The sequence below is a fragment of the Macaca fascicularis genome, chromosome 16, assembly GCF_037993035.2.
Source record: "Macaca fascicularis isolate 582-1 chromosome 16, T2T-MFA8v1.1".
NCBI classification, from domain to species: domain Eukaryota; kingdom Metazoa; phylum Chordata; class Mammalia; order Primates; family Cercopithecidae; genus Macaca; species Macaca fascicularis.
This window is the reverse complement of record NC_088390.1, coordinates 42,003,959-42,027,171: the sequence shown is the minus strand read 5'-3', so window position 1 is coordinate 42,027,171 and position 23,213 is coordinate 42,003,959. Positions and strand designations below refer to the sequence as shown.

Sequence of the window (23,213 nt, the reverse complement as noted above, 5' to 3'; positions counted from 1 at the left end):
GCACTCAGTTCAAGAAAACTTTTGATACAGTGGGAGAGAAACTTCTATCACAGGAGTAGCCAAACAAAGAGATTATGTTAATAAGTACTGTGGGTTTTAGCATTTCAATTTAATCAATATCGAGTTGTGCTGTGCTTCTACCTCCATTCCATGTGGGTCTATAAGATTAGGAAATAATCCATACTAAAAACACCAAAGCCACTGACTGCAGAGGAACAGCTGCTCTAATGCTTTGCTAAGAGTTATAGAGATTATTATTAAATGAAAAGGGAAGGGCTAAAGCCCTTAACTTGTTGATGGTCATTTCAGCTGCCTGCCTCAGTTTCTCAGCCTGACCAGAGGATGGCTATATCTCAGTCCCAACTTCAGGAGGATGTACAATCAATCAAGTGAAATAAAACCATAAACTAGGTAGGTCCAAGGTATTAGTCCTTTCTGTATTATGAGGAGAGTATACACCCCTAAGAGGGAAGACAAGAACATGAAAAGACACTCACTTAGTGTAACCCAACCTTAATTCATGTCAACAGCTTAATCTTTTATTTTCTGCCTCTTTAGACAGGCAAATCAGACACCTCTGATACCCCTCTAACCCCCTCTTCTTTTAGTCTAACGAATACCAAATTAAACATCATTATTAAAAAGATCTTAATGGTGAATATTGAGAATTTCACTTTGTGAGTCAGTAAGGGCAAAATTTAAACCCAGATTTAGAATCCTAATTGTATTAGATTAGGCAGAATATTATTAACAATAACATAGGCATGCAAAATGCACTCTAGAACCAGCAAATTTAATAGCTATATATTTTATATTGCTGACATCATTCCTCTTGTTAATTAGGGCGCAGGTCAACAAAAATTGTCTTGAATGATGTAGCACCATGAGATTTTAGACTATTTTACCTCTTTATTCTCTTATTAGAGACTAAGGACAATTTAACATAGTGCAAAAGGTGAGACTATCTTTGAATAAAAGGTCAAGAAGATTTCGGTCAATCACGAATTTCCTAAAAACTAACAACCTAAAAAGTTAAAGTAAAATTTAAAATGCAAAAAAAAACCCCAAACCAAACAAAAGAACATCAGAAGATATTCTATTGATTTACAGCTTTTATATTCAGTCTCCAAGGCATTCCCAAAACTGCTACTTGGTATAAGTCAGGAAGACAATTCTGATAAATGTGAAAAAAAAAAGCAACTAACTTAAGAACTAACTTTCTATATATAGAAAACAGCTCCCTACTTTGGTCCAAGTTGCATCTTTAGGCATTTCCTTGACTTTCAAACTCCCTATTGAAGGAATTCTTTTTTTGAGACAGGGTCTTGCTCTGTCACCCAGGCTTGAATGCAGTGGCATGATCTCAGTACACTGCAACCTCCACCTCCCGGGTTCAAGCGATTCTCCTGCCTGAGCCTCACGAGTAGCTGGGATTACAGATGCATGCCACCACACCTGGCACTTTTTTTTTTTTTTTTTTTTGTATTTTTAGTAGAAACGGGGTTTTGCCATGTTGGCCGGGCTGGTCTCGAACTCTTGACCTCAGGTGATCCACCTGCCTTAGCCTTCCAAAGTGCTGGGACTATAGGCATGAGCCACTGTGCCCGGCCTGAAGCAATTCTTCTACCTCCTTCTCTACAGCCTTCTCTACTGCCAATGTTGTGGAAAATTCTAGTGGGAGAATATGTGGGTTCAGAAATGGAAGAGAAGAGGAATCTAAAAAGAGAAACACACAGCTTAAGAGAGTTAACTCCCAGACTAAAGAGAGGTAGTCCCCAAATACTCCCCCAAAATACTATCTTGTATTTTTCCACATCTTTGTAACAATACTTGAAGTTCCTCCAGCTGGAGGTTCATTTTTATGTTTACGACTAGTAAGGAAATGTTGCCTTCCTCAACAACGGCTCAAACTGCCAAGGCTGGCATTGGTGGGGAGTCATGGACTGACCAGACCCTAGGTCCTGGGCACTACAGCTGGTCTTTGGAGGATGGGGAATAAACTTCTTCTGTCTCTGGACTCTTAATATCCACACCTCCCCACTCTGACCTCCATCCCAGCCTCTGACAAAGTGTCAAGTTTATTAAATATAGCTAGGACTCTGGGTCTCACTTTGTATGGCTCCTAGGAGAAAGAGGCCTTCCCTGGGGCTTAACTTTCCAACTGCTAATTGCTTATGTGACATATCTTTAACATCAGCCACTCAGGAATCCAGTCCAAACTAGACACACCAAGGGCAGAAGAGTCACCAGTCCTGCTTAATTAAAGTTAAGGGGCTACGCATCCACTTTTGGCATATGGTATGAAACATACACTGCTTCACGTGGGACAAGTTATCTTTCAGGTGAGGCTTACTTACTTACAGAGATATAGCCTCACCCTTATAGGAATAGGATAAACCTATCTTGTTAACAAAATACAATAAAAACTGGGGTTTGGGGAGAAGTGTTTTATTAACCCCTCTTAGGAGACTAAGGTACAATCAGTCTGTCATGCATTAGTGCTGGCTCAACCAGATTTCTTTCTTTTTTTTTTTGAGACGGAGTCTCCCTTGTTGCCAAGGCTGGAGTGCAGTGGTGCGATCTCGGCTCACTACAAGCTCTACCTCCCGGGTTCATGCCATTCTCCTGCCTCAGCTTCCCGAGTAGCTGGGACTACAGGTGCCAGCCACCACGCCCAGCTAATTTTTTGTATTTTTAGTACAGATGGAGTTTCACCGTGTTAGCCAGGATGGTCTTGATCTCCTGACCTAGTGACCCGCCCGCTTCGGCCTCCCAAAGTGCTGGGATTACAGGCGTGAGCCACCGCGCCCGGCCTTCTTTCTTTCTTAATACTTAGCTCAGATCAGATTAATAGTGTAATAGGAACTTAGGGTGATGAAGGGAATGGATCAGAATGACTTTAGAGTCTGGGGTGCCACTTAGGGGAACAAATTAGACCTATTTGTCAAGTGCTATGATGGGAGATTTAGATGGTATTATGGGCAGAGAGAACCTAGTCACCAGATAGGATGAAGAATAGGAAAGGGAGCAAGGAAGTATAAACAAATTCACCATTTAAAAATATGGGGTTGGAGGGGGCCGGGTGCAGTGGCTCATGCCTGCAATCCCACCACTTTGGGAGGCCGAGATGGGAGGATTGCTCGAGGCCAGGAGTTTGAGACAGCCTGCACAACATAGCGAGATCCCATCTCTCTCTATATATATAATATACACACACACACACACATATATATAAAAAATAAAAATATATGGGACAAAGGAAGGTGGGTGTGGCTAAACCATGAGGACAGAATCTATTTTTTTAAACTTTTATTTGCATTTATTCCATGCTGAATTTATTCCCAGGCTATACATTTGTGTTTTCTTCAATTTCTTCTGGGATATCTTTTTCTTCCCTGTAAGCCTCTCTTCTGGTTTAGGAACAATTTACTCTTTTTCAGTAAGGATTATTTCAATATGTGGCAGGGGAGTTTATCGTGGGTTAATGTGACCTGAGCTCTGTAAGTTCAGCAACATATCCTGGGGCTTTGTTCACCTGGACATGCTCAATGACCAGAGAATCTGCATCTAAACCCTTAGGGTCAGTATTACTCTTGGCCTTTTTAAGCGTGTACAGCCCAAATGTAGCACTCTTTTTGGGCTACCTATCATCCTGTGCCCAGCCCCTCTGTTTGGCTTAGGCACACCTACCAACTCCATTATAATAATATGGAATGACACACATTGCTTCTATAAAGTGACATCTTTCAAGTACTTGGTGGCTATTTGGATATGCATACATTTGATGGCCTGGGCACTTCCACGGGTATTCTTAAAGTGAACATGAAGATTTGAATCTCTTGCTTTGTATGATTTTAGAGGTTTTCTAGGCCAACTGAACAGAAATCATCTCAGGCCACTTACAGGAAGAGCTCACTGTATAATTTCTTTTAAAAAATATTTTTTAATAAAAATGGGGTCCCACTATGTTGACCAGGTTGGTCTTGAACTCCTGTCCTCATGCGATCCTCCCATTACAGCCTTCCAAAGTGTTGGCATTACAGGCATGAGCCACCACACCCAGTCACTGTATAATTTCTCACAACTGCATATGACTTTACAATTACCTCAAAACTTTTGTTTAAAGGAGAAAATATTCTTCAAAGGGTGAATGGAGAAACTGTGGTACATGGATATAGTGAACTATTACTTGGCCATAAAAAAGAACAAGCTATGGATAAATGTAACAACTAGGAAGAATGTTATGAGTATTATGTGTGCAAAAAACAATCTTAACAGGTTACATGCTACATGTGTAATTTATACAACATTCTAAAAATGACACAATTATAGTAATGGAGAAAGGCTGCCAGGGGTTAGGGCTGGGGTGAGAGTCTGACCATAAAGGTATTTTTTTTGTGTGTGGTGACAGAACAAGTCTGTGTCTGGACTCTGGCAGCAGTTATCAAATTGATACACGTAATAAGAGTTCATAGTACCATACACTACCAATTTCCCACCCCCAAAAGTAATGTAAAAACTGGTGAAATGAGAATAATGTCTATAGTTAATTATTATATTGTAATAATATCTATTTCCTAGTTTTGAAAATGTAGTATAGGTGTGTAAGATGTTATTATTAATGGGGAAAACTGGTAAAAGAGATGTAGAAACTCTCCTGTTCCATTTAAAAAATTTGTTAAATCTTTAATTATTTCAAAATTAAACATTTTTTTAAATTTTAACAAACTATCTTTAGGACAGTGATACTAAGAAGCTCTTCTCAAAATCAAGAATATGGTGTTAAGAAGAGTGTCAAGAAACACCTGAATTCTAAACAAAACTCACCTACCAACAAATTACATGATCTTGAACTAGTCACTAATCATTCTTAGCCATGGTTTACTTATCTGCAACCTGGGAGTAATCATGCTTCTTTAACCTAGCTGAGATGGAAGATTATATATAATAAAATAATGGACAGTAAGCAAAAAGAAAAAAAGGAAAAAAAAACCACACACACACACACCCCCCCCATATACAAACTTTTGGCAAATTTTTAGAGAGTAAATGGAGTTATTCTCCCCTCAACCCTTTTTTTCTTCCAACTGAGACAAGGTCTCACTATGTTATCCAGGCTGGTCTTGAACTCATGGGCTCAGGTGATCCTCCTGCCTCAGTCTCTCCAGCAGCTGGGATTACAGGCATGTGCTAACTTGGTGTTATAGTAAAACTTGTCCCTCCAGAAACAGCACAGAGGGGTTTTCCTTTCTTGGGAAACTCAAGATAAATGACAGCGTATGTTACTCTTCAAAAAAGATGAGACTGGTGGGGGGTTGGGGAGAGGAGCACACATTTTATGAGGGAAGCCTAAAGTTTTTCAGCTCATAAGTGCTTGGGCAAAAGTCTAACCTGATAGGCCTCAGGAGCAAGCATGCACACATACATACACACACACACACACACACAGATAATTCCCACTACTCCGACTTACTTCAAGGAAGGGGACTAGTGGGAAAAACACCAAGAATGTTCAGTTCTGGATGGTACTATTCCCTTGATATATGCTAGTGAAAACAGACTTAGCTGTCAAAATTAAGGAACGGGTCACAGACTTTTCTCAGCTAAATGACTAAAAGGCTCCCTTAAGCTACTGACTATTCAGCTTCCTCAGAATTAAACAGCTCCCTCTAAAACCCTCAAACACAAGGGAGGAATAAGATATTTCTCCCATCCCAAGGGTTTTTTCTTTACTTTTCAAAATGCAGATGACAAGCAGCATCCTATTGGGAAATTGCATTTTACAATAGCAAACAAATGCCTAGTGCTTGGGTATCAATCTTTGCTGTTTAACAAAGCAACTGCTTCTGCCTTATTATTGCCACAATTTTTACTTTAGTTCAGTGTGATACTGAAGGAAGTTTCCCAAACTAAAGTCCCCCTATGCGCTTCCAAAGGTGTGTTCCATTTTGCCTTACCTTTAATAACAAGTATTTCAGGTCATACAATGCTGCTGAAAAAAGTTCATGTGTTAATGACTCTGATAGCCTTAGGTCATGAACTCCAACAGCAAGAAAGGTCTTCTTGACATTAGCTATGTAAACAATCCTCTCGGCAGCTTGTTATAGTACCACATGCACAGATACACTAGATTCATATTAACTGATATTGAGGATGAAGATACCAAGTTTTGTGAGCAGCTCTGTATATACCAGAGGGGAGGGATGGATTTGAGGTACTTGCCAGAGGTACCATCCCTGTTGGATGGGGCAGACACTGCAGAGAGGAGGTCTTCCACTGAGGCAAATGGAAGCTTCTTCACTGACTACTTATTTTGTATATCTCGGGTTTGAAGCACCTCCTCCAGGTCTTTCTAGGGTACTAAGTGAAAATGAAAGGGCTCTCACCTCCCTCTTCTAATCCATCTTACCCATTCTGAGAAAGGCCTTACCGTATAATTGGGGTTTCCTGGCTGGATACGTAGCTCAGCCAAAATCCAAATGCCATTAGTGAGCTTCAGGGATTGGTACAGCATGTCCTGCCCTTCCACATTCCTCTTGGCAATAGTATAAACATTGTTGTTTTGCAACTTGCTGGAAACAGTGTCTAGAAATACAGATTCAAAATCCAACACCTTCAGTTAAAATCTCAAACAAATGTATACTCTATTCTCACATCCTTATGAGCCACGTGTGTTCAGTTCCCTGACAAGTACTGTCACAGGGACATGTGTACATTTCAGAAGCCACTCTCCCACACAATAGCAAAAAGTGAAGAACAGGTTCATGAATTGTCTGCCTATCAGATTCCAGGACTGAACACAGAATAAGGTACACCTATGGATTAGTGCGAGTTACCTTTGGAGATTATGAAATTGGTGGGCCTAAGGAGTTGGCATTCTCAAATTAGGTGCTAGACAGGTAAAGGCGGCTCTGAAGAGGACAAAGACAGAAATGAGTGTGTGGGTAAGCCATAGTGACTGTCATGTTGGTATTCGTTTCTGGATGCTGGCTCCAGATCAATGGGGACACACAGACTGATGACCACATCCACAGCGCTACTTCCCAAGTCACTACTACTTCATTGTGAGCCACTCAGGCCTCAACTGCCAGGATCTGGAAGGGCCCAGAGCTGCAGAATCCAACTGCAAATCAAATTTATTAACCTAGATGTTTAAGATTTTTTTTTTTCCTCAAAGCAGGCAAAAATGATTTCTTAAGCCTTTAGGGAATACTATGCCTTGAAAATAATAACAGAACAAACTGTCTCAACCACAGACTTTGAGAAAGACTGAAGCTGTGCAAAGGTGACTGCTGCTAGATCCTAAGATCCCAGCTGCTGCTGCTGGTCATGACAGAAGTTTTCGTAGTCACCAACTCAGGGTAAGAATGGGTTGGTGTTTTGGCTCTTCCTCATGACTATAGCTTCAAAAAGACATAACGTTCCAGAATTAAAGGTTATTTCTCTCTTTATGAGATGTTGCTGTTATCAGAGAAACTTTAAGAATAGAGATGAGAAGCACTGCTTCTTTGTTGACTGTTTATTATATTCATTTCTGAAGACAGCATTCAAATTACTCATGCCTACTTCAAGAACTAAATGCTCCCCACATAAAAATCTGCCATATTCTATTGTGTACTCTGGGAAAAGGTTGCCATGATGGATGGTCTTTCTACCCTTCTAAACAGTAAGCTCTCTGAACAAAGGGATCCTGCAGTTTTTCATCACTGTGTTTCCCACATTATCTGCGATACAACAGGTACCTCTCATCACTATCTGCTCTGATAGGTGTTGGAGATGCCAATATTTACATAATACCATAGACATAGATGTGAACTACTTTTGCAGGTAGCTCTCACCCTGGTGTCTTTCTCCCACATTCAAACCACTGACAGCTCAGGAGAGGAGGCACTAAGACTCCTTTCATGAGATGTTTTTAACACACTTAGTTATTACTTAGCTTTTCCCCTTTTATTTCCAAGGTTTTCATTAACACCAAGCAGAGTAGTCAAGAAATGGCTCTATTTGAGGAGTCAAAAAATGTATCTCAGGGCACTTACATGCAATATTGCTGGAAGAAGGGGCCTTAATATGCCCTTTTAATCACCTAGTGGGGGATGAGGCAGTTCTGGCTGCCATCCTGGTTCCCACAATAAAGGGCTCTTGCAGCTTTGACTGGGTTGCTAGGCAACATCATCAGCTAGGGTTTGGCTAATGCCTTTTGACACGATTGTCTTGAACACAGAGGGGCTTGCTTTAAGTTGTAAAAATCATTCCTAACTTTCCAGGCCTTTGCTCATTTCCCAGGAAACCCAAACACACACAAAGTAGGAGCCTTTGTTGAACAGCCACCTTGCTGCACAGGCACAAATACATTCTAGCGTATATATGTGGCAAGGGCCAGACTCCTACAGAAATAATTATGAAATAATCTCAATTATTTCACCACCTAAGAGATGACAGGCTAAGAAACTCTCTCTCACTCACTCACTCTCACTCTTCTAGAATTAGAAAACATGGCAAACAGCCAGGAAGAATAAGCAAGTTGAATTGATGTAACTTTAATACATTTGGAAGCATTCTGGCCAGCAACCTAGCTCTGTTCCTAATGAATGACTGCACTGTGATTTTTATCGGAAGGCTAGAGGGTTCCATAACATTAGTATGTGTGATTTGATTTTTATATATTTTAGGTATTAGGTTTGAGTTTGAAGATTTACAGATTGCAGAATGATCAGATTTTGCTAAATGTATGATTAAGAATGGCAAGGGAAGCCAGATATAAGGAGGCTTCCTGGTCAGACAGGGATATAATTCTTGACAAGATATTACAGTTTTTAATTTTTTAATATAAAACACATTTTGAACTTCTGGGAAACATGACGGAATCTTATAGTTGTGAGACTTTGAGAATGAGCATGTAATGTCATGTTGTTTCAGTGTGTGCTTATGGTATCATCTCAGGCATAAGACACTGAGATTTATCCCAAAGCACAGAATAAAAAAAGATGGTCAAATAGAGTTACACTTCATTCAAGATATGATTTCTTTTCTTTTTCCTTCCTTGCTTTCTCTCTCTCTCGACAGGGTCTTTCTTTGATGCCCAGACTGGAGTGCAGTGGCATGATCACGGCTCACTGCAGTCTCGACCTCCCAGGCTCACATTATCCTCCTGCCTCAGGCTCCCAAAGTGTGGAATTACAGGTGTGAGCCACTCAGCCCAGCCAAGATAAGATTTCTTTCGGTTCTTTTGTATCCTTCCATAAATTTGGCATTTTGAATCTGGGGTCTGAACTCTTAGAAGGTATGGATGTGATCTTCCTTCCTTTATCTTTCTACTTTAGTTAAGGTCACACATCCTCTGACAGCAATAAGGGTGAAGGAGGTACTCATATTAGAGAGTGGGAATGGGGGAATTTACATCTGTGGACCTGCTGTGGTATTTATTAGCAAGTTCAAAACCACTATGATTGCTGAAAAGAATGCTTTTTACCATTTAAGCAACCAAATTATAGTTAGGTGCTAGCTGGAAGAGTGTTTCCATTTTTGAAATATTCCAAAGGATGGGGAAAGCCACAACAAAACAATGAAACAGAATTCACCCTTACCTAGCCCCCAGGCTGGAACAAATATTGGTCTCTCATTACAGTACCTAACTAATGAAAATAGTTACATTAAGTCTCTGAGCTTTTCTTAATATTATAAACACTTAATTTAAAAAACAGGTTTGTAGAACTGTTTGTTACAAAGATTCCTTTCCAGATATGGCTGGAGAGGCAACTACTTCTTGTGCACTTAAGACAGCAGTCCCAGATACCTATTAACCCCAAATGTAGCTGTAATGGTAAGATGTAAAACAGATTCATACAGATCTCCCAACATCCACAGAAATGATCAGTGCTAGAAAGGAGAGAGTTCTGTCAGCAGCTTTCTGATCTAACATTTTCTAGTACTTAAACAATTAGTGGTATCATAAGTACTCCCATCATATACTTTTCTCTTAAGATCTGATTAATTATTAAGACTTGGGAAGATGGTCCATTTCTTTATTCTCTAGAAAGACATGAAAGAGCAAAGTAAAGCTCAGTGCTAAGTTGGTAAGTCCTTTAAGCCTGTGACTTCCTGTAGCCCTCAGAGTGTTAGTTCCATCTGTCAAATGTCTATGCTAGCACAGAAAAGCTATTTAAAGTGTTGGTGCTATTGTGATTAGGGCAGATCAGCTGGAAAGGATGGTATTTTTAGCTCTCAGCTAGACCCAGGGTGTTGAATCAGAAGGCACTAAACCCGAAAATGTTCACGTTAATAGAGCCCTCGAGACTGGAAGGAAATCTAAAGGCCAGGGCACTCCAGACCTGGGGGTGGACTCAAAGGAAGAGCTGGAAAGGATTAGTTGCAGGAAGTGGTCTTGCAAGACTAGCTGTGATTTAGTGTGGGAAAATGATGGCACTGGACTCCTGGAGAAAATGAAATGGCTGTTTTCCCGTTTCATGTGCGGCATGGCCACAGAGCAATGTATCACTGGAATCTGATTCACTGGTATTTGGAGCACCTACAGCATGGAGCAACTGGCGTGAGGCCATGACAGAATTGATCAAAACTGAATTTGCTCTGAGAAACAACATCAAAGGGCACAGCCCCACTAGGAGAAATGCCAGACACTTCCTCTTTGATAAGATCACAAAAACATGCTGAGGTGCAATAAGAGTTCAAAACTCCAGTCTAAAAGCAGGAGGATTTTTTCATTCTGTTACTTTGACACACCAAAGTCCTCAGTCACCCAAACTTCTATTTTCTTTTTTGAACAACCATGTCCCTTTCATACTGAACACATCTGAAACCAAACCTGCTTTCCAATCACTCTGGTTTATCTTTGCTCTCTCTCAGAGTGTTTTCCAGATCATGTTCAAGGAACACTGGTGGTCCACATGATGTTACTAATAAGCATTTTGTGATTTTAAATTCCAAGGCCAAATAAGTTCAGTTAACACACTGAGTTAAATAGGTTTCTTCAATATAGCACTTCTCAGAACTTTTAGTCTGCTAACATGCAATGGCAATTTCTAGGTGAAGCCTAGCATATGCTGTATATTTCAACTTTCATTGATAACAAAACCCTTTTTCTTTTCTTTTCTTTTTTTGAGATGGAGTCTCGCTCTGTTGCCCAAGCTGGAGTGCAGTGGCACAATCTCGGCTCACTGCAACCTCCGCCTCCTGGATTCAAGCCAATTCTCCTGCCTCAGCCTCCCAAGTAGCTGGGACTACAGGCGCCCACCACCACACCTGGCTAATTTTTTGTATTTTTAGTAGAGATGGGGTTTCACCGTGTTAGCCAGGATGGTCTCGATCTCCTGAGCTCGTGATCTGCCTGCCTCGGCCTCCCAAAGTGCTGGGATTACAGGTGTGAGCCACCACGCCCAGCCCAAAACCCTTTTCCTTAAGGGAAAAGTGTTCTGAGGAACATACTATTTGAAATGTTGCCATTGAACCAAGTCCCACAAAGGTGAACATAACCAGGGGCCTGGTCTCTTCCTAGCTGGGTACAGAGGCGGCTCCTCTAACAGGATCCACCAGTGAGCCTCAAAGTGAGGGACAGATGACACTGTCATCTTCTTCAAATATGGCACAAAATGAAAAAAATCAATTATTGAATTAACTTGAAACAATTATTATGATGGAAATTACAGAAGACCATGCTTCAGACACCTCTCCAAGAGCTCCAGAGACATGAAACAATTATTATCAGAGGCAAACATCTGCCTGAAGTTTCTATATGCAAAGATGCCTGTCTGAATGTCTTTTGAGGGTTCCAGGAGGGCTTCAGTCTCCTGAATGTCTCAGAGAGGGCCTATAGGAGCATCAAGTTTAAAAGGTATCACAGGAAGAAGCTGATCACTACGATGTTGGGTTTCAAAAGGCCTAAAAGATTCATCTGAACATGGAAGATGAATATTACATAGAGCCATAAAAAACTAAAATTAAAAACAAAAAGCTGGGCTGGGTGCAGTGGCTCACGCTTGTAATCCCAGCACTTTGGGAGGCCAAGGAGGGTGGATCACGAGGTCAGGAGATCAAGATCATCCTGGCTAACAGGGTGAAACCCCGTCTCCACTAAAAACAAAAACAAAAACAAAAACAAAAAAAATTAGCTGGGCGTGGTGGCGGGCGCCTGTAGTCCCAGCTACTCCGGAGGCTGAGGCAGGAGAGTGGCATGAACCCAGGAGGTGGAGATTGCAGTGAGCCGAGAGCGTGCCACTGCATTCCAGCCTAGGCGACAGAGCGACGCTCCGTCTCGGGGGCGGGTGGAGGTGGGGGAATCTGGAATGAGAAGGCATTATTATTATTATTATTATTATTTGCTTTCTGTACTGCCGTATTGCCTCCTTCCCCCAGCGCTATGCTCCAGCTGCAATGGGAGGATGGCAGTGTGCTGCAAATCCCTTATGAGAACCACCAATGTATGCAGGAGTAAATGAGGGGTAAATGAGGAAAGAGGAGGTACTGACCAAGCACCAAGGCTCACTTTCATTCAAACTCACAAAGCCTAGTACTAACCTCAAAAGAGAGAGAAAGAAAAAGCTCTAAAGAGAAAGAGAGCAACAGTGAAACAAAGGCAGGACTCTGAATAACTTAGGGCTCCTTTCATTCCTGAGAAATCCTTGAGAGAAACACAGCCCAAGGGACTAATAGCTGCTATTGTTTCTCTTCTTGGGATACCCCTTTCATGTTCCTTTACAGTAATAAAGTTAACTACGAAAGAGTACAGAGCTTTTTAATGGTGATTAAAGAGGTTAGTATCATCATATGAAAGCTGGCACAGGGCAGTGTAGTAAAAGGTTACCAACTAGGCTTTTTTTTTCTTTTTGAGAGACAGGGTCTCACTATGTTGTCCAGGCTGGTCTTGAACTGGACTCAAGAGATCCTTCCGTCCTGGCCTCCCAAAGTGCTGGGATTACTGGTATGAAACACTATGCTTGGCCCAACAAGGCTTTCACTAACTATGATACATTATTTAATTATAAACATAGGGTTCTAAGTACAGAATCTCAGAAAGAAAGTTAACCTTCCTCCAATACCAAAAATTGATATAAAAGAAGAAATGGTCCTTTCAATTACTAGGGGAGTGCATGTTTTCAAATGCCACTTCAGTTTTTGATTATTAGGATGTTTAAGTAACAGAACTAACACATCTTTAGTGAAGAACTGGGTAGATGGGTCGATTCTAGCTTGTTTCTTAAATCTGTTAGCTTGTAAGTAATCTAGTACCTACATCAAAACATAACTACATCAAATATACCTTTTTAAACAGAGGTTTCCAAAGTAATGTATCTACCATGTACACCCACTAGAAACATAGTAGATACAGGGGAGGATAAAAGGGTAGGCAAAAGAAAGATTAAAATTTCAAATATCTAATTTGATTTACTAAGATGAAAATGAAATTTAGAGTATATTACTCACCAGCATTTAAATGACATTCTTTAATCTGAAATTGAAGTTCATTTTCATTGGGAATATCCTTCCATGTTGCAAGGAAGACCTGGCGCTCTGTATGGGGAAGCAGAGGGGAAGGATGGATGTGCATAATCTGTCAGTTTTCTGATTTTTGATGCCTTGCATCATATTTTCCTTTGTCATGCTGGCCCTCGCAATACAGCTAGCAGCAGGCTAGGACTGGAGCCAATGCTGAGTTCTGCAAAAGTGCTATACTTCAGATCAATTAATCCCTCATCAATAACACTAGGATACATTGGAAAAGAGTCTACATCTAGGGTTTCATTTTGGCTCGTTTTCCTATTTTGGTGACTTATGACCTTTCTGAGCCTTAATTTCTTTATCTATAATTACATCTGTCCTGCCTACTCCAAGAGCTATTGTGAGAATCAAATCAATTAAGTGCTAACATAGTTTAATATGCACCAATATAAGCCAGTTTTATTAGATTGTGGTTCATAAATAAGGGAAGAGAGAAATGTCAATAGGCACGTCCGGAGTTCTGATGGTTTATTACAAATTACTGAATTCTTAGCTTGAGGCAGTATGAACTTAGTACAGAGTAAAGTGCTAAATTTACATGTATTATCTCATGAAATAATTATAAAAATTATTTGCACTGCAAATTTGGAAATGGAAGTTCCAAAAAGTTTATCACTTTGACCAGTCACACAGCAAATAAACAGCAGAGCTGAGACTCGAATCCATATTTACCTGGTCCCCAAACCTCTTACTCTGTATCCTGGGGTGACTGGATTATTCAGATATTGGGCACTGTGATTTAGAGACCAATGGCAGAGCAAGAACGATTGTGACACAGAAGAATAAATAATAAACAATTATTAAGAGCTTTAGAATATCCTTACTCCATTTTTTAACCTCAAAATAACTAAAAACTTCTGGGGCTATGCTTTGACTGACATGCAGAGGAAGGGCAAAGGTATATTCAGCAGGATAGGCAGGAACGTACTTACCCATTTTGCCATCTTCTACAAAAAGCACATTGAGTGGGATGAGGCAGCTGAAGTAGAAGACATCGATATTGTTTTTCACAGCCACCTGCCAGGAAAGCAACAAGGTAAAATGAGGACATCGCAGGGAGCCAGGTAGGAGGAAAAGAATAGCGTTGTGTCTAGAAATATGCATCCCTATTTCCTTTCTGTTTCGGTCAGTGCACGTCTCCCCAAATCAAGACAAACTGGCCCATATAATGCAAAGTACACCCTTATTTACTCCATTGTCATAGAACTGTGACAACCTGCAACTCTACCTCCTTCTAGAAGGCCTGTCTTCAAGGCACAACTTGTATACCAGGAATAATCAAGTCTGTGATTTTTTTTCTCTATGATTAATAGAAGCTGCTACCACTTACTAAGTTACCTATTAATGATATTATTTCTAATTCACATTACAATGATCTCAAACAAAGTAGATATCATTCCCCTCTCATTTCACAGATAACGAAACTGAGGTTTAGAAAGACTAACATCCAGAGTCACGTATGTGGTACACAGAATTAGGATTCAAACAGAAATTTGATGCTAAACCTTGATTTTTATTTCTCCCCACAATAACTAGTGCCATACTACCTCTTATTTTTTAAAATATCAGTTTTAAAGTTGTTTCTTTTGTAAAACCTTATTTCCCAGGTCTTATGGTTGGAAAAAGCTTGTTGGGCTCAACATTGGTAAACCTGATGACTATAAGAACAAAAAACCTCTAAGCAAGCAAATAAATGAATTTTCTTCTCACAATACAAACTTCTTGACTATGATTCTACCATAGCCTACTTAATTCAGAGCATGCTGTTTTTTTTTAAAAAGCTACAGGAAGTACTTTTATTCAGGGCAACACTGATTGGTATATACATTCAGGAACAGGCAGATTGCAAAGCAGCAGATTATAAGGCCCTTATACTGTAAGAGGGAGTAGGAGGAGACTTGCTCTAAGTCACCACCTCCTACTGTTTTCTGTCACTAATGACTTTCCTAGCTATGCTCTTAGCGCTGTAGGAAAACATTTATCTGAGCAAGTTCTAGGATCAGTAACTATACCTGTTTCTCTCTCATTTTGCTCTAAAAACAAAGTTAAAAAGTGCTTGTCTAGTACACTATTCTCACTCTGCCTTTTATGGCAAATGTCTACACTTCAACAGCATACTGACCTCTTAAAACTGTGGCTATGAGATCCAAATAGCCTCTTTCTCAAATACTTCCAGTCCTTCTACATTTAGTATCAACTTACCTTCCTTACTTTAAATGGTGCCTGTATTCCCTTCTCCATAATATGTGTGTTCTCTCTCCCAGAAGTGTCCATCCAACTATTTTCCTTGCTTTTAACCTGTCAACTAACAAGGCTAGGAGTTTGTGACCTATATATAACATGGCCTGATGCCCAAAATGCTGAGACAGGATTCTCAAAAAGCTTGAATCTGGTGAATTTAAGCAGAGTAATGTCAGGAAAGAGGAACTAAAGGTATTCTTTAGGATGTACTAGAGCATGGGTGGGTGTGGTGGTTCAGGCCTGTAATTCCAGCACTTTGGGAGGCTGAGGCAGGCGGACCACTTGAGGTCAGGAGTTCCATATCAGCCTGGCCAACATGGAGAAACCCTGTCTCTACCAAAAATACAAAAATTAGCTGGGCGTGGAGGCGCGCAGTTGTAGTCCCAGCTACTTAGGAGGCCGAGGTGGGAGAATAGCTTGAACTTGGGAGGTGGAGGCTGCAGTGAGCTGAGATAGCGTCACTGCACTCCAGCCTGGGTGACAAAGCAAGACTGTCAAAAAAAAAAAAAAAAAAAAAAAAAAAAAGGAAGGCCGGGTGTGGTGGCTCACGCCTGTTATCCCAGCACTTTGGGAGGCCGAGGCAGGTGGATCACGAGGTCAGGAGGCCGAGACCATCCTGGCCAACATGGTGAAACCCTGTCTCTACTAAAATACAAAAAAGTAGCCAGGTGTGGTACCATGCACCTGTAGTTCCAGCTACACAGGAGGCTGAGGTAGGAGAATTGCTTGAACCCGGGAGGTGAGGCTGCAGTGAGCCGAGATTGTGTCACTGCACTCCAGCCTGGTGACAGAGCAAGACTCTGTCTCAACAAACAACAACAACAACAAGGGATGTACTAGAGCACTACTTTCAAAGATTTATGCCAGCTGTGGGCTTCTGGGAAAGAGGTATTTTCTAACTCATCTGGTACTTGGCAGATAAGAGAGGAGAACTCTTCTTTCAAATAAGGGCACCAAGAAGACCTTGAGACAGCGCTAGGCTCTGTAAAGAACATTTAGAAGTGAAAACTGGGGCCAGGTGTGGTGGCTCATGCCTGTAATCCCAGCACTTTGGGAGGCTGAGGCAGGCAGATCACCTGAGGTTAGGAGTTCGAGACTAGCCTGGCCAATATGGTAAAACCCTGTCTCTACTAAAAATGCAAAAAAAAAAAAAAAAATATATATATATATTAGCTGGGCATGGTGGCGGGTACCTGTAATCCCAGCTACTTGGGAGGCTGAGGCGGGAGAACCACTTGAACCCAGGAGGCAGAGGTTGCAGTGAGCCGAGATTGTGCCACTGCACTCTGGCCTGGGTGACAAGAGTGAAACTGTCTCAAAAAAAAAAAAAAAAGTGAAAACTGGGGTGATGGGGGTAGGCTAATGGTGGGTCATGTAAAGGTCTCATGTGAAATGCAAGTGATTATCTTTGACTATAAAGTAGTATCCCCATTCTCTAGAGGATACTATTAGTGGTTCTTAACTGAAGACCTATATCAGAATCATCTGGAAAGGTTTTTCAAAACAGATGCCAGGCCCTACCCTACATGAAATAATTATAATCTCTGAATCTGGGACCTGGCATAAATATTTGTGAAAAAGTTCCCAGGAAGATCAACCGGATAAGCAATTAATTTAGAACATTGTTATCTAAGAAGTCTGAATGGGTTTGTAAACATCTTGTTCTTCCAAAAGAATCCTTATGCCAACAGGAGCCCTTTAACAATGGAAAGGACACGATAAGGTAAGCGGTGCTAAACTGTTCTGCACTGTAGACCCTTTGGACAAACAGAGGAAAGCCACTGACTCTCTTGCTGAAAAATGTCCACACAACATTTTGCCATAGAATTTCAGGAGTTTCAGGACACCCTGAGGGCCTTCCTGGGACTTCTACTGTAGAACAATTTTCTGAGGAGCTAGGATACCCATACATCAGAAGCAGCAGATACAGAGGTTCAGAGCATGGACTTGGGAGCCAGAACACCTGATTTCAAATTCTGATTGACAGTTTCCTGTCTGTAAAATGTAGATCACAAAGTACTGAATTCATGGGGTTGTTATGAGGATAATGAGTTAATATTTGCAAAGCACAGTGAATAGCCTTGACTCATAAGTACTGTAGTAAGTGTCTGTTCAAAAAAGAAAAATTCGGCTGGGTGCAGTGGCTCATGCCTGTAATCCCAGTAGGCGTGAGCCACCATGTGAGCTTTGGGAAGCTGGGGCAGGCGGATTACCTGAGGTCAGGAGTTTGAGGCTGGCCTGGCCAACATGGCAAAATTCCATCTCTACTAAAAATACAAAAATTAGCTAGGCATGGGGGCATGTGCCTGTAGTCCCAGCTACTCAGGAGGATGAAGTGGGAGAATCAGTTGAACCCATGAGGCAGAGGCTGCAGTGAGCCGAGATTGCGCCACTGCACTCCAGCCTGGGCAACAGAACAAGGCTCCATCTCAAAAAAAAAAAAAAAAAAAATTCACTCTGCTTTCACCATCTCCTGTTTTACCTCTTTTACTCAGAATCCTAATTAAGGATAACCACATTAGACTTATCTGAAATCTTACACATGCTCAGATGTAGTACCACTATTACGTTAAAAAAGATATTAGAAGAGATTTTTAAAAAGGCTTATCGGCAAATTGTTAGCTTAATGGTTCCTTTTGCTACTGCCTTGGTAAATTATCATCTCTTTACAGGATCAACTACACAGGTCATTCATTGGGGGAAGCAGTTCATCTCTTTTACATTAGCTTTTCAAAATCTGTATTTTGCAGCTCTCAAATTTTCCCTCTAGGCTAGAACTGGGTTCATTTCAAGAATATAGGCTTCACCATATCTGACTCCTGCCTACCTCTCCAGCCTATTTCCTTAACTACAAATACATCAAAATTACTTCTTATTCCCCAAATACTGGAAGTCACAGCTTTGTACCTTTTTTATATGTTGTTCTTCCTTTTTTTTTTTTTTGAGACGGAGTCTGGCTCTGTCACCCAAGCTGAAGTACAATGGTGCGATCTTGGGTCACTGCAACCTCTGCCTCCCAGGTTCAAGCGATTCTCCTGCCTCCTGAGTAGCTGGGATTACAGGCGTGTGCCACCACGCCTGGCTAATTTTTGTATTTTTAGTAGAGACGGTGTTTCACCATTTTGGTTAGGCTGGTCTCGAACTCCTGACCCCGTGATCTGCCCACCTCAGCCTCCCAAAGTGCTGGGATTACAGGTGTGAGCCATCACACCCAGCCTATATGTTGTTCTTTCTGCTTAATATTTTCTTCTGCTTAAGCTTAGTACTGTCTGGAAAATACTTATTTAACCTTAAGGTTCAGTTCAAGATTAACACTTCCCAGAAAGCTCTAACCCCTCCCCACAGCACCCGACGCATTCAATTCTATGATAGCATATAATAATGGCTTACTGCCGGCTCACCTATAATGCAATGAGCTCCTTGAATGCAGGGTCTCTCTCTCATCTTCGCTAGCATATTGACTACCTCAATAAATATTTGTTGCATGAAAATAAGGGGAAGATGTTCAACAAATAAAAATGAAATACTGTGTTTCTCAACATTGTTTCTACCTCGACACCATTCATATACATAACAGAATCCCATCAGTAACATCTCTCATTAGGCACACTGATTCTCAATGAGGCAGGAATGGGGGGATGGGATGATGTATGAGTTCTTTTGGTTTCAAATCACTGAGCTAAATAATATGTACATGCTAAGAAAGGATAAAATAGGCAGTGGATCACAATCCAAAGAATGCTAGGTTCTCCAAGGATATGCCAATCATATTTTGGGTGTCAAAAAAGAACCAAGGGAAAAACACAGTACGAAGTCAGTTTAATTCCAATCCTGATGCTGACTGCTCTTAAATATAACTAAATCAGCCTTAAAGAGCATGATGTTGTTGTTGGAGGGAGAGAGGAAAAGAGAACGACAGTTTCTTGTTTTCTTATTTAAAAATTCACTATCCCAACAGGTATAGATAGTAGGAAGATATAATCCAGACAAGTTTCTAAACTATTTTCCAAGAGCTATAACATCATGCCTAGATTGCCTGAGGGAAATCAATGATCACATATATATCCAACTGCCTACTTAATATCTTCACTTGGATAATAGGTTGCTCAAAAGGAATATGTCTAAAACCAAACTCTTTTTTTAAAAACTTAACTTTTATTTCAAGTTCAGGGGTACATGTGCAGGCTTGTTATATAGGTAAACTTGTGTCATCAAAGTTTGTTGTACAGCTTATTTTATCACCCAACTATTAAGCGTAGTACCCATTAGTTATTTTTCCTGATCCTCTCCCTCCTCCCACCCTCCACCCTCTAGCAGACCCCAGTGTGTGTTGTTCCCCTCTTTGCGTCCATTTGTTCTCGTCATTTAGCTCCCACTTATAAGTCAGAACACGTGGTATTCGGTTTTATGTTACTGTGTTAGTTTGCTAAGGATAATAGCCTCCAGCTCCATCCATGCTCCTGCAAAGGACATGATCTCATTCTTTTTTATGGGTGCAGAGTATTCCATGGCATATATGTACCACATTTTCTTTATCCAGTCTATCACTGATGCACATTTAGGTTGATGCCATGTCTTTGCTATTGTGAATAGTGCTGCAATGAACATATGTGTGCATGTGTCTTTATGATAGAATTATTTGTATTCTTTTGGGTATGTATCCAGTAATGGGATTGCTGGGTCGAGTGGTATTTCCATTTTTAGGTCTTACCTTTTTTTTTTTTTGAGACAGAGTCTTGCTCTGTCACCCAGGCTGGAGTGCAGTGGCGGGATCTTGGCTCACTGCAAGCTCCGCCTCCCAGGTTCACGCCATTCTCCTGTCTCAGCCTCCGGAGGAGCTGGGACTACAGGTGCCGGCCAGCACGCCCGGCTAATTTTTTGTATTTTTAGTAGAGACGGGGTTTCACCATGTTAGCCAGGATGGTCTCGATCTCCTGACCTCATGATCCGCCCGGCTCAGCCTCCCAAAATGCTGGGATTACAGGCATGAGCCACCGCGCCCGGCCCATTTTTAGGTATTTGAGGAATCTTCCACAAGGGTTCCACACTGTCTTCCACAAGGGTTGAATTAATTTACACTCACACCAATAATGTATAAGCCTTGTGTTTTTCTCTACAACCTCACCAGCATTTTTTTTTTTAAATTTTTTTAGTAATAGCCATTCCAACTGGTGTGAGATAGTATCTCATTGTGGTAAAACCAAACTCTTAATCTCCCCTCCCCACCTCCAAGTACAACCTCCTGCTGTCTTTCCAAACTCAGTAACTACTATGGGATTCTGCAATGCCTTTAACAGTCTCTCTGCCTCTCCACTAGTTTTCCAGCCACATCCCCCTATACCTTCCCTTCACAGCACCTAGCTTCCCCGGTATATGCTCAACATAGCAGCCAGAGTAGCTTAAAATGTAGGTCAGCTCATAAATACTTCTCTGCTCAAACCTTTCCATCTCACTCAGAATAAAAACCAAAGTTACAGTTGCCTATAATCCAACTCCTCCAACCTCTCTGAGGTCGTGTTAATACTCTTCTCCTTGCTAGCTCTACTCCAGCTGCAGGAGCCTGTTGTGCCTTCCTTGCACATAGCAGGTACATTCCTACTTCATGGCTTTTTGCATTTGCTGTTTCTTCTGTCTACAATGTTCTTCTTCCAGAAATCCACGATTCTTTCCCTGTCTCCTTTGAGTCTTTGCTTTAACCAAATATTATCTTTTCAGATAGGTCTTCCATGACCAACATATTTTTGTAAAACTGTACCACCCAATCTCCAACTCCAGTACTTCTTTTATATTTTTCCACTGTCCCCCCTACCATCTGATATACTATGTATTGTACTGATTTGCTGGTTTATTGCCTGTCCCCATGCCACATACCCCACTTGTGGTAGAATATAAATTCCATGAGGGAAATAATTCCTGTCTTCTATTTGCCACAATATTCTCAGTTTTTAGAATAGTGACTGGCACAGAATATGTGCTGAATAACAGTTGTAAAATAAACTGTACAAAGTTTCTGACCTCACTTGGGTTTACACAATAATGAACTTAAAAGTTCTATGGGGCTTGGTGCAGTGGCTCGCTCCTGTAATCCCAGCACTATGGGACGCTAAAGGGGAAGGGAGGATCACTTAAGGCCAGGAATTTGAGACAAGCTTGGGCAACCAGAGTGAGACCTTGTCTCTACCAAAACAAAACAAAACAAAAAGCCGATATGCAGTGGCATGAGCCTTTGGTCCCAGTTATTCAGGAGACTGAAGCAGGAGGATAAGACGATAGGAGGATAGGAGTCCAGGAGTTCAAGGTTACAATGAGCTACAACTGCACCACTGTACTCCAGCCTGGGCAATAGAGTGAGATCCTATCTCACAAACAAACAAACAAAGTCCCAAAAGCACAGTATTTCTCACATTTTTCTAGTGTATTTCCCTTAACAGAAGAGGAAGGAATGGACACATCTGGGAAGGAGGCAGGGGGATGGGTCAAGATTAGGGGTATGATATGAAGTAGACTATCATAAGAACAAATCTCTTTGAAGTTCCATGCTAAATTTCATAATGTACCCATATATGTTTGAATATGTGTTCTTCCCTTTGAGTAAAACTGATGCTCTAGGAAAATGTGCTATTGTGTATTCTTTAGCTTCCATAAAGAATACACATGGTATTTGGTGGGTCACAACCAACTGGTAGTTCTTAAAATTAACTAAGTGGGTTGAAACTGGCATTAAAAAAATAAAATGAAAAATATCACAGTCCATCTCATGAAGAGTAAGTAATGCTTCCTGAAACTGTTCAGTTTTATGTATTGTATGTGTGTATACACTATGTAAAATACATTTCTTACTGTAAGTGGCAGTCAAAAAAGTATAAAAGCCACAATACACACACACCAAAGTACACAGTGAGAAAGGGTTCAGTGAGTGAAGGAACAGAATGCACACCTCAGCTTCTGCTTTGAGAATGCCCAAAGCAGACCACAGATGGTACCAAGATTACCTAATCCTCTGTTCCTTTGGTATGTCATGTGCAACATGTGACCATAACAATATTAACTTGCTTCTTACGGACATCAATAGGAAAGCAAACAGAAATTATAAGGCACTTTGAAAACATAAAAGTGGGCTATAAATGCTTCATAATAACAGTGATTGTTTAAAGTTACTTTAAGTGGCTGCTGAGGAAAGAGCAACCTGTCAGCTTCAGCCTGTAACCAGCTATTAGTTTCTTTCCATAGTAGAGGAAGCCTGCTGCAGGAGCTACAATCTCTTTATGGTGGGACAGCTGGAGATGTACAGGCTAAATTAATATTCTAACCTTATACCAATATACTCAAAAGTACTATAAAAAGGTACAACATGAACTCAGTCTGAACTCTGGCAAATGAGGCCTCTTACCCCACCTCTCACCACAGGTAACCAAAGGAGGCACTGCCACGAGGAAAACCAAGTGAAGTAGTGCAGGGCT

At 41.0% G+C, this 23,213-nt stretch overlaps 1 protein-coding gene across 6 annotated transcripts in view; it reads right to left on the bottom strand.

Annotated features, from left to right (window-relative positions):
• The window catches only part of AP2B1 (adaptor related protein complex 2 subunit beta 1), a 139,664-nt gene that overhangs the window by 2,859 nt on the left and 113,592 nt on the right, over positions 1 to 23,213 (bottom strand). For all 6 annotated transcript variants that reach the window (XM_074019019.1, XM_074019021.1, XM_074019020.1 and 3 more), the window contains 3 exons: positions 14,445 to 14,529; positions 13,438 to 13,524; positions 6,431 to 6,585 (listed from right to left, as the gene is read on the bottom strand). In XM_074019019.1, coding sequence (XP_073875120.1) covers positions 6,431 to 6,585; positions 13,438 to 13,524; positions 14,445 to 14,529 — 327 coding nt within the window. The remainder of the gene's footprint in view (positions 1 to 6,430; positions 6,586 to 13,437; positions 13,525 to 14,444; positions 14,530 to 23,213) is intronic.